The 15,495-nt window shown below is 41.0% G+C and overlaps 1 protein-coding gene and 2 pseudogenes across 4 annotated transcripts in view; 1 reads left to right on the top strand and 2 right to left on the bottom strand.

The window, feature by feature from the left end:
* LOC118717627 (E3 ubiquitin-protein ligase RNF103) overlaps positions 1-15,495 on the top strand; it is a 72,093-nt gene that overhangs the window by 41,018 nt on the left and 15,580 nt on the right. For 3 of the 4 annotated variants that reach the window (XM_036435947.2, XM_036435945.2, XM_045580970.1), the window contains one exon: positions 12,414-12,474. The exons of the other annotated variant lie outside the window; for it this stretch is intronic. In XM_036435947.2, coding sequence (XP_036291840.1) covers positions 12,414-12,474 — 61 coding nt within the window. The remainder of the gene's footprint in view (positions 1-12,413; positions 12,475-15,495) is intronic. 4 annotated transcript variants of the gene reach the window in all.
* On the bottom strand, positions 1,129-2,690 carry LOC118717730 (annotated as a pseudogene).
* LOC118717631 lies at positions 11,024-12,264 on the bottom strand (annotated as a pseudogene).

The following is a 15,495-nucleotide window of genomic DNA, read 5'->3' as shown; positions in this document are numbered from 1 at the left end:
TCTAGTTAAGCCTTCAATCCACTTGGAATTAATTACAGTGAATGATAGTGAGAGTCATTTTGTTTTCCATTTGGCTTACCATTTGTCTCCATGCTATTTATGGAAAATGCCGTCTTGTTTCATTTCTGTGCTTAGTTTTCTTGGCATGTAGACTCTCTGTGAATTAATTTGAATAAAATATACATCTTGATAGTGTGGATGTCTCTGTAGATTCCTTATGGTTTTCACAGTATATTATCTAATTTATAAACTGATTTAAAAAATTTTTTTAAAATATATTTTATTGATTTTTTACAAAGAGGAGGGGGACAGGATAGAGAGTTAGAAACACCAATGAGAGAGAAATATCAATCAGCTGCCTCCTGCACAACCCCTACTGGGGATGTGCCCACAATCCAGGTACCTGCCCTTGACTGGAATCGAACCTGGGACCTCTATCCACTGAGCCAAACCGGTTAGGGCTAAATTAATTTTTTTATACTGTACTCCTTGATTACGTTCTATTTTACTTATCCTATATAATAAAAGGCTAATATGCAAATTGACCAAATGGAGGAATGACCGGTCACTATGATGTGCACTGACCACCAGGGAGCAGACGCTCAACACAGGAGCTGCCCCATTGTGGTCAGTGTGCTCCCATGGGGGAGTGCCACTCAGCCAGAAGCCAAGCTCACGGCTGGCGAGTGCAGCAGCAGTGGCGGGAGTCTCCTCCCTCCGTGGCAGTGCTAGGATGTCCATCAGTGCTAAGCTGTCAGTTGGACATCCCCGAGATCGCAGACTGCAAGAGGGTGCAGGCAGGACTGAGGGACCTCCCCCTCCCCGGGTGCTTGAATTCTGTGCACCAATTATAAATGTTTCTAATTTGTTATGAAACTTACTGGTTTTAGATAAATGTTTGTCCAATTTCCTTTTTATCTTTTTTTTCTCTCAACATTTTATTTTTTTAGTTTCTGAAATACAAATCAAGTACTTTTTTTGTAATAAAGCATGTTAACAGGCTTTACATTCATTTCAATTCAGGATGACTTAATATAGGTACTTTAAACTTTTTAAAAAAAACACATTTTATGGAGGAAAACAGCTTATTAAAAAGACACATGGGTACACAGGCTACCATTTTTTTTCATCATTTTAGTGCTTCTGAATACCATAGTTGGAATAACAGGCCCTCCAACTGAAAATTTGGTCCTCTAAAATATGTAACTATTCCTTCCATAACAAAAAGAAATTAAATGTACTGCTGAAAAAACAGCAATTTTTGCTATAGGCCTCTGAGTGAGCTTGCAAAACAAGTTAGGATGTGTTTCAGCTAGACAGAAGGAACATTCTGGAATCCACCTTAAAACATTTGGCAGAATAACTGGCCTGAGGCTGCTGGGTGGTTCTGCTTCAGAGAGACAGGGTGCACGGGAGAGTGCTAAAGTCTCACAATAGCCACAGAACCACTCAAAATTAACCAAAATGCTATATAGACTATACATCAACAATAGAACAATTTCAACAATTTTTACATGCCTGGGAAGCAAATTGTAAACTCAGAAGAACAAATATCTCAGGAACAATATTCAAAATGTTTATAAGACTTTGAAGGTGAAAAAACTTCATCATTCATAGATGATGTCTTATGCATGAAGTACATTTGTTTCCAGGACATGGGACAACGAGAAAACATACAAAGTAAGAACAAATCCAACTGTTTAACCTTCCGCCATTCCCTTGAGTGTTAAACCCAGACCACCTTTGGCCACTTGCAGGGGTGTCATTTCTTCTTTATTCTCAATGTAAATACTTGCTGCATGGGACACCAGCAGTTCTGCTTCTTCCACTCCTCACCACAGGCTAAGTGTAGAGGAGTGTTACCCTCAGCGTCTTGGATGTCTGTGGATGCTTTGTAGCACAGCAGGATATGAATCCTCTTCAAGTTACCCTTGGCTGCCGCCTGGTGCATTGCTATAGCCTCATAATGGTCCTTAGCATCTGGATTAGACCCGCCTTCCAGTAACATGACAGCAATCATCATCTTTATTATTCACTGCTGCTCCAATTTGCAGCAAGAATTCAACAATTTCTGTATGCCCTGCTAAGCATGCCCAATGCAATGCAGTTCTGCTATCCTGGTCAGTTCTAGTAGCCATGGATTTATCGGCCAGAATCTCCTCCTTCAACTCCTGCAGCTTCCCACTGTAGGCCAGATTGCAGACCATTAGGTTAGACCAGTGGTCGGCACACTCATTAGTCAACAGCCAAATGTCAGCAGTACAATGATTGAAATTTTTTTTGAGAACCAATTTTTTTATTTATTTAAAAAAAAAATTATTGATTTTTTACAGAGAGGAAGGGAGAGAGACAGAGAACCAGAAACGTCGATGAGAGAGAAACATCGACCAGCTGCCTCCGGTACACCCCCCACTGGGGATGTGCCCGCAACCAATGTACATGCCCTTGACTGTAATCAAACCTGGGACCTTTCAGTCCACAGACCGACACTCTATCACTGAGCCAAACCGGCTTCGGCAGAGAGCCAATTTTTTTAAACTTCTTTTAACGCCACTTCTTCAAAATAGACTCACCCAAGCTGTGGCATTTTGTGGAAGAGCCACACTCAAGGAGCCAAAGAGCTGCATGTGGCTCTTGAGCTGCAGTTTGCCGACCACAAACTGACAACCGTTGGACACATACCCTTCCATTTCGCTTTCCCCTCCTTTTTAACTTTTTAATTTCTTGCTGTTTATCATAGTGATCTTTATAGTTATGAAACTTGATATAGGTCCTTGAGTTTTTTGTCTTAGGCTGTATTTCACCCTAACGGAACATTAGAATCACCTGGAGAGATTTTAAGTCCTATCAATCATCTGGGCTTTACTTCCAGCCTAATTTCCCAGGTGACAAAGTGCAATCAGGTTGAGAACCACTGGTCTGGGACCTGGCTGGATAATTTTGGTTATTCTCTTAGGTAAGTTTTTCTTTTGCAAAAATCCCTTTTGATTTGTGTAAATTAAAAAATGTTTGACAGATTTTATGAAACCTTTTCTGACATTTAAAAACATATGTTTTGTTTGTGTTACTGATGCCTAAAATTTTATGTTCCTTCTGCACAACACATACTCCATGCAGTTAAATTCAGCAGGTAGTTATTGAGCATCTGCTTTGTGCCAGCCATTGTGTGAGGGCTTAGTGAGTAAGGAAAGCCTTTGACTCTCTGGAGCATGGAGTGTGTAAGTAACTGTAAGAATAATGTAGTTTACAGAAGAGAGGAGGAATAAGCCTCTGTATTTATACTGCAAGGGAATTTAACATATCCTGGGGGTGAAGGAAGCCCTCCCCGAAGTAACATTTAAGCCGAGACTTGAAGAACAAATTCAGATAACATACTCTTTATTTTCCTGACTATTGCTAACATTTAGGGAAAGAAATATTCTCTGTTGGTTATTTGAAATTGTGCTATCAGCTAGTTGCCACCTTCAACATGTTATTAAATTGCTACAATTCATGCCTCTGTGCTTCTAATAGAAATACTTTGCCAAGTATAAGGTAGAATTTGTTATTTTCAGATGTTGATAAAATGGAGATTGTTGGAGAAAAAGGAACCCTCGTTCACTGCTGGTGGGATTGCGGACTGGTACAGCCACAGTGGAAAACAGAATGGCATTATTTAGATGTGTGTGGTTTAATCTTTATATAGTTGGGGGTTTTCCAGCTATCTTTCTGTTACTGATAACTAGTTTAACTCCATTGTGGTCTCAAAACATATTTTGTATGATCCTAGCCAGTTGGCTCAGTGGATAGAGTGTCAGCCTGAGGACTGAAGGGTCCTGGGTTCAGTTCCAGGCAAGGGCTCATGCCCAGGTTGTGGACTCAATCCCCAGTGAGGGGCATGCAGGATCAATGGTTCTCTCATCATGGATGTAGAAAAACTCTCTCTTCCTTTCTCTCTGAAATCAATAAAAATATATTTAAAAAAGAAAAAGTTTATAAAAAACAAAACCTATTTTGTATGATTTCTATTCTTGTAAGTTGGTTAAGGGTGTATGTGTTATGGCTCAGAAAGTCATGTTTTTAGGAGTGTTCCATTTGAGCTTCAAAAGTATATATATTCTGTTGTTGGACATCGTGAGTATTCTATAAATGCCAGTTAGAACTAGTTTATTGATGGTACTATTCAAGTCAGCTGTGTCCTTATTGATTTTCTGCCTGTTTCATTTGTTAATTACCTAAAGAGAGGTGTTGAAGTCTCCAGATATAATAGTGGATTCATCCATTTCCCCTTTCCGTTTTATCAGTTTTTGACTCATATATTTCAACACTCTGTTGTAGGTGCATATACATTAAGGATTGCATGTATTTGTGTTGAATTGTGTATCATTATGTAATGTTCTTCAGCTAAGTTTCCTTGTTCTGAAGTCTGCTTTGTCTTAATAGCTATCTCTTCCTCCCTCCTTTCTTTTTTCTTTCTTTACTTCTTTCTTCTTTATTGAGGTGAAAGTCATTTAACATAAAATGAACTATTTGACCCTAAACAATTTAGTGCAGTGGTTGCCGCTTGTGGTCCATGAGGTCTGAAAGGTTGGCGACAGCTGATTTCGTGGCATATGATACATTCCTGACATTGTTCAGCCACACCCTATGTCTAGTTCCAAAACATTTAATCACTCCAAAATAAAACCCTGTACCCTCTAAGCAGTTACACCTCATTCTCTTGTACCCTCAGTACCTGGCAACTAACAGTCTGCTTTCCTGGTCTGGATATCCTATATAATAGAGCTAATATACTAATGGTCAGCACCTTTGTGCTATAATGGTTCAGATACCCAACACTTGGGAGAGAGAATTGGGGACCAGCCAGGCACAAATGAGCTTTCAAGAGAGTGGGAATCAGCCAAAACCGGTTTGGCTCAGTGGATAGAGCATCGGCCTGCCGACTGAAAGGTCCCAGGTTCGATTCCAGTCAAGGGCATGTACCTTGGTTGCGGGCACATCCCCAGTGGGGAGTGTGCAAGAGGCAGCTGATCGATGTTTCTCTCTCATTGATGTTTCTAACTCTCTATCCCTCTCTCTTCCTCTCTGTAAAAAGTCAATAAAATATATTAAAGAGAGAGGGGAGGCGGGGGGATCAGCCAGCCTGCGGCCTAGGAGATGGACAAGCCACCTGTCCCACAGTCCTGGGACCCAGGAGCAGGACAAGCTGCCCATCCTGTGGTCCCAGGCACCAGTGCCTGCACCTGCAGCTTGGGACAGTGACAAACTGCCGGCCCTGCGGTCATGGGCACCTGCAGCTGCAGCCAAGGTGAAGCTGCCCGCCCACGCCCCCCTGTGGCTATGGCCGGCCTGAGAGAAGCGGACCCGGGTCCTGTGTGCCTGTGGCCAACCAGAGAGAGGAAATCCTAGGTCTGGGGTGCCTGTGACCGGCTGAAGGACGGAGTCCTGGGTCCCGGGTTGGGGGAGCGAGGCAGAGGTTGTTAGGGGTGATCAGGCCAGCAGGGGAGCAGTTAGAGGCAATCAGGCTGGTAGGGGAGCAGTTATGGGTGATCAGGCAGGCAGAGGTGGTTAGGGGCGATCATGCAGGCAGGTGAGCAGTTAGGAGCCAGTGGTCCCAGGTTGTGAGGTAGTTGGACAGCCCCTGAGAGGTTCTGGATTGGAGAGAGTGCAGGCCAGGCTGAGGGACACCCCCCCCCCCCATGCGCAAATTTCATGCACTGGGCCTCTGATCTCTATTTATAAAAGCCAAGCAACTGGAATGCTGGAACAAGCAGGGCAACCGGTGGCTTTGACATACACTGCAACTCCAATTGGTGCTCCCCACCCCAATCGGGGGTGGGGCCTACCAGCCAACCTCTCACATCCCCTACCATCCCCCTTTCTCCCCCTGTCCCCCCCAAGCCTGCCAGGCCCGGATCGGCCCCAATTGGGGCAGGCTGGCTGGACCCCACCTATGCACAAATTCATGCACTGGCCCTCTAGTTCCTTATAAATGGAATCATCTTTTGGCTATTGTCAGTATGCTACTGTGGACATTAGTATACAGGTATTTGTTTGAATAACTATTATTCCTTTTGGGTATGTATCTAGGAGTAGAATTGTTGGGTCATGTGGTAATTTAAAAAATCATTTTTATGAGTTTGAGCCAACTGATTATATAAACCAGAAAATAAGATACTCTAGAGAATAACAGCAAAATACCAATATTTAAAACCCAAATTCTCTTAAAATTTTTATTAATGTTCAAAAACAATAACTCAACTTTTTCACAGTCTCAGTGAAATGTTTTTGTTTGTTTTTTTAATTTTTTTAAACTCCACCCTTTATTCAATTAACTGGTATTCATATATATATAAATATATGAATGAATCACTGCCCTAGGGTATAATTTTAATTACTACTTCCTAAGCTATACAGCATTACTTTGTATTTCTTTGCATTAGAGGTGACTGAGATATCTGAACAGTGGATATTTTAGAAAATCCACTTTGCTACTTGAAAAATCTATAGATATGTATGGATCCACATTGAGTGTGTGCAGGAGGCAGCCAATCAATAATTTTCTCTCATTATTAATGTTTCTATTTCTCTCTCCCTCTCCTTCTCTGAAATCAATAATATATTTTTTAAAAATCCTCATATATGTACATATCTAATCTATCTCACTTATGTAGATGCTTGATGTATATTAATGATTTACAGTAAAAATATGAATTTATTTTTTCTAATCTTAAATAGCCATGTAATCAAATTATGTATTTTATAGTCTGCGAGAACAGTATGCAATTTCTTTAGAATTTTTATTTTTATTATTTTTAAATTTAATTTTATTGTTTTAAGTATTACACATAGTAGTATATATATCTCCTTCCTCCTCCCCCCATTGACCTCCCCCCAGCCTCCCCTACCACTATTTTTTACAGAGAGGAAGGGAGGATAGAGAGTTAGAAACATTTGATGAGAGAAAAACATTGATCAGTTGCCTCCTGCACACCCCCTACTGGGGATGTGTCCGCAACCAAGGTACATACCCTTAACTGGAATTGAACCTGGGACCCTTCAGTCCGCAGGCCGATGCTCTATCCACTGAGCCAAACCAGTTAGGGCAAAGTGTTTTGTTTTGTTTTGTTTTGTTTTGTTGTTGTTGTTTTTTACCGTATTTTCCGGCGTATAAGACGACCCCCTAATTTTACAGACTGGGATGAGAAGAGGTTTTTCTAGGCAGAGGAGCATTGTGAGCTTAAAATCCTCATCATGTTCTTCTTCTGACATCAAAAGTTCATCAGTGACCTCTTGTGGTACATTTGTAAGACAGTCATCATATGGATCAAATTCCGAATCAGATGGTGTGGCTTCAGCTTCGGCTTCCCCTTCATCTTGCCACAAGAAGTCATCCTCCATACCGTCCAAAGAATTTGATATGCCACACTTCTTGAAAGACCTGATTACTGTTTCTTCAGTAATATCATTTCAGGCTTTTATGACAAAGTTACACAAAACATCCAATTGTGGAGCACGCATGTTTCCTCCTTTTGTTAATAACTTTTCGCCGCTTACCATCCACTCATTCCACTGTTCTCTAATGCGATCTTTAAATGGCTTGTTTAGGCACACATCCAGTGGCTGTACCAATGATGTCAATCCTCCAGGAATAACTGCCGCATCTGTGTTTATTCTTGCCAGCCTGTTCTTTGTGCTGGTAGTTAAATGAGCCCTGAACATATCCCACACCAGTAGGCTACGTTCTTGACGAAGTCCACCTGGTCGCCTACTCCATACATTATCAAGCCATAGCTTTACCCCTTCTTCATCCATCCATCCTTTTTCATTCACATGTACAAAAACTCCAACAGGGAACTTGATTTTCGGCATTGTTTTTCTTTTAAAAATAATCATTGGTCTTAGTTTGGCACCATCAGCTGTACATGCTAGTACCACTGTAAAGCTGGACTTCTCATGTCCTGTTGTTTTAATTAACACTGTTTTTGCACCTTTTGGATTAACAGTTTTATTTCCAACCATATCGAAATTCATAGGAGTTTCATCCATATTTCTGATCTGGCTTAATGCATAGCCATGTGTTTCTTGCGCTGTTGTATTACATATTGATGGAAAACACTTACTTTGCCATCAAGATCTGCAGGTAATTTCTGTGCAATTTTGGTCTTTTGCCTCAGTACCAGATTGTGCCTTTCCAAGAACCTAGTACTCCAGGATACAGTGGCCTTAAATCCTTTGCTGTTATCTGGGTTAGATTTGGCCCACTGAAGTGCAAACATACGTATTTTGTTTCGTGTCACTACGTAACCATTTTGACGATGCTCAAGAACCATGTCTGCTACATGCTTTTCGAGTTCTGGCCAATAAGGGGGCCTCTTCTTAATGCACACTTACGCCTTGGCATACTCTTTAATGCATCTTCATTTGCTTTCCAGTCTCGGACCATCTTTTCTGTTACTCTATATTGTCTTGCAGCAGCACAGTTATTGTGTTCCTTGGCAAAGTTTACAACTTTCAGTTTGAAACTGGCTTCAGATTTCCTTCTTCTTGCTGGAGCCATGATGGGTTCTTTTCTACCAGCCATTTGTTGTACACCCACTAATCTTTTAGGCTGGGGTTATACAGTACTGTAGCTTCAGCTACACACAGAATGTTCTATTACGGTACCTTTTAACTCACTGTATGTGTCCTGATACAGCAGCTTTGGCTACACAGAACGTTCCTGTGCTGCAACTGTATGTACCACGGTGAGCCAATCACAACAAGCAAAGGTTCAAAGGTTATAATAGACTGCCTCTCTGACTCTGGCCAATCTGAGCAGGCTTTTTCCTAGAACACAGTGTAGCTTCGGGTACAGAACATGTATAATTTGCATGCATAAAAAGCCTGCTTGGATTGGCTGAGTTAGAGAGGCGGTCCGAGCAGCCTTGCAGTGATTGGTGCGGGATCGAGTTGGAAAATTCATTTAGCGGCATATCAAGACGTTTTTAGGGATATACTCGGCATATAAGATGACCCCCCGATTTTTTTTTTTTTTTTTCCTGTTGACTTTTCTTTTTTTGTTTCAAAAGTCGTCTTATAGGTCAGAAAATACGGTAATATGTTTTTATTGATTTCAGAGAGGAAGGGAAAGAGAAATAGAAACATCAATGATGAGAGAGTCATTGGTGAGCTGCCTCCTGCATGCCCACACTGGGGATCCAGTCCAAAACTCAGGCATGTGCCCTGACCAGGAATCAAACCGTGAACTCCTTGTTCATACGTTAAAGCTCAACCACTGAACCATGCTGGCCAGGCTCAGTCAGAAGTTTTGTTTTAAAGATGAAATTTATTTTAAAAATCCTCATAGCCCAGCTGGCATGGCTCAGTGGTTGAGCATTGACCTATGAACCAGGAGGTCACAGTTTGATTTCTGATTCCCAGTCAGGGCACATGGCCAAGTAGGGGCTCCATTTCCATTGGGTGTGTGCAGGAGGCAGCCAATCAATGATTCTCTCATCATTAATGTTTCTATCTCTCTCTCTCCCTCTCCTTTCCTCTCTGAAATCAAAAATATATATTTTTTTAAATCCTCAAATAAATCAATCAGATTTATAAGAGTAGCTAGCTAGCTTAATTTGGCAAACAGGAAGCGGGGGGCAGAAAGGATGGAGACATTTTTGGCCTGAGCAATTAAAACAGCCATAAACCAAGGACAAAAGTATTTCTGGCCTGAGTAATCAAAGCAGCCATAAGGTAGATCAAAAGCAGCTCTAACCTGAGCAGCTGAGGGAGCCATAAGGGAGATCAAAAGCAACTCCAACTTGAACAGGTAAGATGGGTATGTGAAGGGCAGAAACGGCTCCAAGAGACCTTATGTCCTAGTTATGTCACTAGGAAAAGGTGAACTCTCGTGACGATAAAGAAATGTTGCAGGATAAGGAGGAGATAAAGTAAGGGGCACCACAAGCTCTGAAACTAATACTATGTACAGAGTGACGAATGAGGAAAGCATGGGGATCCTAAATTAAGGAAGAGTCCAATTACAAAAGGTCAGTTCAGATAAAGAACTGCAGCCTTTATAAAACTGGAGACAGACTCAGCAGATTTCAGATTTGAATTCTCAAATCTTTTTAATATCTGCCAAAATTGGTTTGGCTCAGTGGATAAAGTGTTGGCCTGCAGACTGAAGGGTCCTGGGTTTGATTCCAGTCAAGGGCATTGTAACTTGGTTGCGGGCACATCACTACTGGAAGGTGTGCAGGAGGCAGCTAATCAATGTTTCTCTCTCATCTATGTTTCTAACTCTCTGTCCCTCTCCTTTCCTCTCTGTAAAAAAAATCAATAAAATATAAAAGATAAAATAAAAATCCTCTTAATATCTTTCTCTTGGTATGAAAATAGCAATACTATGATAGTATTTTTTTTAAGATTTAAATCAACTGTAATATTAATGGTTATTAGCAAATCTTGATTTTTATTACTGTTAAAACAAGATAGAAATGTGATACTTTAAATATTCTTTTCAATTTCCTATGAGCTATTTTATAGTAAACTAGAGGTGTGGTGCACAAAATTCATGCTGGCTGGGGTGTGGTCCCCTCAGCCCAGCCTGCATCCTCTCCAATCTGGGATCCCTTGGGGGATGTCCCTCTCACAACCCTGTACCACTGGTAACCGGTCGTTTCTTCGGCAGGCCAAATGTGAGAGGGCACAGGCCATGCCAAGAGACCCCACCAGTGTACCAGGAGAGCCGGGGAGGGATGTGGGAGGTTGACCAACCAGGAGGGCTCCAGGGCGTGCCCAGCCTATCTTGCTCAGTCCTGATCTGCCAGACCCCAAAAGCCAGCTATCCTACCAGTCAGAGCATCTGCCCCACCAATTGGAGCATCTGCCCCTGGTGGTCAGTGCATGTCGTAGTGACTGGTCGACCAGTCCACTGTCTGCCTCCTAAGGGTGGTCAGTGTACATCATAGTAAGTAGTTGAGCAGTGTTTAGCATATCATTAGCATATTATGCTTTAATTGGTTGAACAACTGACCAGTCACTTAGCATATTAGGCTTTTATTAGATAAGATTCTTTTTAATCTTAACTCTCACAACCATTGTTTACTAGAAAGGTGAATTCTGATCTTCATGATGGACTTTTTGATAGAATTTCTAGTAGTGATCATGGGCACCAGGGTCACTTAACTCTTGGGGTTTTATGCGGAGGCAGGCAGCAACCAGAATAGTATATTCATTCTGGGTGAGAATGTCTTTGATCTCCTTCTTTGGAGCCTATCCACATATTTTTGGTACTAGGTCACCAGGGTTTTGGAGGTGGACTGGCATATTGCATAAATCTGGGTCACGTGATCACCGCCCATCAAACGGACACAGCCAGCTCATTGTTCCTTGCCCAGAGGCAGAGCAGGCTCCCGGAGCTTGTGTTGCAGTGTGTAGTTGGATCATGTTCAGGGAGCACCCATAATCTAATGAGGCAGTTGCCCCATTTGCCATGTGCCATGGCGCTAGCAGTTTTCTTGTGTCCTAAGACCTGCCCCAACTGCAGAGGACCCTCGGATGGCATGGCTGCAGGTGTACATGAGGTGTCCTCATTGTGAGGCTCTGCAAGCAAAAAAAAAGTCCTGTTTTATGTTTTGTTAACCATAAGAACTGAGAAACATTGTTAATATAAATAAGTAGATTGTAATGGACATTTTGTTATGTCTGTGTCACTCAGTTCTTTGAATTTCTATGTCATATGCCAAAAACACACACAGTGTTATTTACTGTAAAATTTAGTTTTAGTGATTTATCAGTTGATAATTCAGATTTTCCTTCAGTTTTTTTGAAACTGAAGAATTGGAAAACACTTTATACTTGCATAAGAATTTGATAATCATTAGAGTCTGTCATTTTCACTACTGCCTCAGCATTTACACCAGTATTTCCAGTTGCCCTTATATTTACTGCTTTAGAGATTTTGCCTTTCAGGGAAACATATTCAAGGTAATAAGAGGCATAGGTTAGAGGACTGTCTTTCTTTTGTGAAATGAAAAAGCATGTTAAAAGGGAAAAAGAAAAGGTGAACTCTCGTGACACAGGCAGAGCAGTTTGAAATAATTATCTGTAGTAGTTGAAAATCTGATACCCTTAAAACCTGTCTGTACCCATGCAGCTCTTGAAAAATCTTTATGTACCTGCAGGGTACTGAACTCTCTCTGAGATCTTGTATGAAATGCTTTTTACTGCCTACCTTCAGATAAAGACTCTTTGAATAGCTTGGGACTTCTATGTATTAATACTATGATTAAATAGATGAAAAATGGAATTTGCCCTAAAACTCTTTTTGAAAATGGCTTTATTTATTTTGTACTAGAATAAATATAGAATTAATATAAAATTCTATAAAATTTGGTGAGTTAGAAGGTTGGCTTCTCTTATAATTCCTTTTCTAAAATCTTTCCCAGGTCAATGAGTGGTCATTGAAGATAAGAAAGGAAATGAGAGTTGTTGACAGGCAAATAAGAGGTAAATTATTATTTTATGTCTCCTGTTCCCTCACTCCCTTAGTGTATTTTGCATTAGTTCATAAAAATAAGCTGCTTCAAAACATAGTCAATTCTTAAGTTATTTATAATTGTTCTAACTATCCTATTTTGCTTTCTAATAATTATAAGAAGAACTAACTCCGATGAACTCAAACTTTATATTTTGTTAGAACTAAATCTTTCTCTGGCCTGGAATTCAGCTATTCAAGGGAGAGGGATCATGTTCATTTATTACTGATTTTCTAGAGCTCAGAGTTGGAAACAAAGCAGATGCTCATATACTATCGTAGACAGAATAATGTCCTCCCAAAGATGTCCACATTTTAATCTCCACAACCTGGGAATACGTTACCTTACATGGCAAAAGGGAATGTGCAGATGTGATTAAATTAAGGCTCTTGAAGTGGGGATATAATCCAGGGCTGTCTGGGGGGGCCCCGTGTAATCACAAAGGTTCTTAGAAGAGGGAGGCAATGTGTTGAGGAAAGTGAGGGGAAAGGAGATGTGACCACAGCACCAGGTGTTGGAGTGATGTATTTTTTATTTAAATATATATTTTATTGATTTTGTACAGAGAGGAAGGGAGAGAGATAGAGAGTTAGAAACATCCATGAGAGTCATCGATCAGCTGCCTCTTGTACACCCCCTACTGGGGATATGCCCGAAACCAAGGTACATGCCCTTGACCGGAATCGAACCCGGGACCCTTCAGTCCCCAAGCCGACGCTCAATCCATTGAGCCAAACCGGTCTCGGCGTGGAGTGATGTATTTTGAACATGGAGGAACAGGCCGTGCGCCAAAGAACACTGTTGGCCTCTGGAAGCTAGAAAAGACAGGGAAGTGGATTCTCCCACGAAGCTTTCAGAAGAAACACAGTCCTTCCAACACATTGATGTTTTAGACTCAGAATTACAGAAGAATAAATGCATTGTTTTAAGCCATTAATAATAAAGAACTAAAGAAATGATTTTATGGAATGCAAATTAAATAAACTTACATAAGTAAGGAATGCAATTCCATTTTCACTACTCCAAGCATGGCTTTAAATTGAGGGAAATATAATTAATTGTTGTTGAGTATCACTTAAAAGTAAGGTGACTTGCAAAGAGATAATGACATTTAAAACTTTAATGATTTTTAACACTTTCATGATTAGAATAAAATTAATACCATAAAAATATTCCCAATATCTTTGTTAAAAAAAGAATCGGAGAGGGGAATTTCATTCCCAGCCGCGATGGAGTGAGGGATTCAGACTTGCACTCTCATTGTAAATAAAGAAAGAACAGGACAAAGTCTATGAAACGTCTGTTTGCAAACACTGGACAACTGGCAGTACAGAATTTTGATCACCGATAGAAGAGAAACAAAGGGAGAGAGCCCTGATAGGTACTATTATGTCCCTGATTTTCTGCCTGGAGCAATTTTCTGAAACAAAAGAAACATGGAAGGGGGTTCTAAACAGAGCATGAGTTGGGGAAACAAATTAGGGATCAGGGAAGCTGCAGTGGCTGGACTTTGTAGGCCAGTGTATCAGAGAGAAGGGCATTTCCTGATAAAGAGCCCAAACATCTGCATGGTGTCTCATTGAGTCTCTGGCCGAATACTGTGCCCTGTATACTTAGAATGAGATTTCAAGTGGTTGGTCAAAGAACAATTACTGAGAACAGAACAAACTACTAGGAAGCTACAGACTAAACAAGTCCCAACACTAACAAATAACTGAGAGATGGTAGAGTTCTGATCCCACACAGTAATGAGACCTTTTTGAACATCTAGTACAGTTAATAGAGAACCCAGAAGGACCATGCCTAAAATTAAGGCTAAATAGCCCTAGATTACAGGCCATACCAACAGAGCTTAAATTCAAGTCTTAAAAGCTGATCTGCAGGCAATTTAACTGTCTTCCAAGTAAAGCTGCTCTTTAAAAGAAAAAGAAAAAATTTAGACACTTAGCAATTACTGGGAAGAAGCAGAAAAGTGGGAATCAAAATAAAAAATATATAAATAGACTAAAAAAAAACCAATAATGGTAGAAAGCAGACAAGAATTTTAGACAACGTATTATAAATACGTTGAAGAATTTAAAGGAAAGCAGGAACACAGTAAGGAGATAAATAGAAGATAAATTAAAGAGCAAAGTGTGCCCTTGCTGGATTGGCTCAGTGGATAGAATGTTGGCCTATGGACAGAAGGGTCCTGGGTTCAATCCAGTCAAAGGCCTGGGTTGCTGGCTTGATCCCCAGTGGGGGGTGTTGAGGAGGTAGTCAATCAATGATTCTCTCTCATCATTGATGCTTCTATCTCTCTTTCCTTCTTTCTCCCTGAAATAAAAAAAAATATATAAAATAAAAAAAAGAAAGAAAAGAGCAAAGTGGAACTTCTAGAAATAAAAGATCCTGTATATCGGATCTTTTAATAATAAAAGGCTAATGTGCAAATCAACTGAACAGTGGAATGACTGGTTGCTATGACGAGCACTGACCACCAGGGGTAAGATGCTCAATGCAGGAGCTGCCCCAAGTAGTCAGTGCACTCAGCCAGAAGCCCTGAGCTGGGCTCACAGCTGGTGAGCGCAGCGGAGGTGACAGGAGCCTCTCCTGACTCGGCGGCAATGCTGGGGCTGTCAGATTGCGGCTTAGGCCTGCTCCCCTAAGCCTGCAGTCGGACATCCCCCAGGGGCTCCCAGACTACGAGAAGGCACAGGCCAGGCTGAGGGGCACCCCCACCCCCTCGAATGCACAAATTTCATGTACCGGGCCTCTATTCTGAAATAAAGAAAAATAAAATAAAAATGTCACTGAATAGGTTTAATAAGCAGATTAGACACACAGAACACAAGATCAATGAAACTGAAGATACCAATGCAAACTTCCAAAACTATAGTACAGAGAGCGGAAAAATGTTTCTGTTTTTTAATAAATCTTTATTGATTTCAGAGAGGAAAGGAGAGAGAGAGAGAGAAACAGCAATGATGAGAGAGAATCATCAACCAGCTGC

The sequence above is a fragment of the Pipistrellus kuhlii genome, unplaced genomic scaffold, assembly GCF_014108245.1.
Source record: "Pipistrellus kuhlii isolate mPipKuh1 unplaced genomic scaffold, mPipKuh1.p scaffold_m20_p_13, whole genome shotgun sequence".
NCBI lineage: Eukaryota > Metazoa > Chordata > Mammalia > Chiroptera > Vespertilionidae > Pipistrellus > Pipistrellus kuhlii.
Note: the sequence above shows the minus strand (reverse complement) of the source record. Positions and strands in the feature narration are given on the sequence as shown.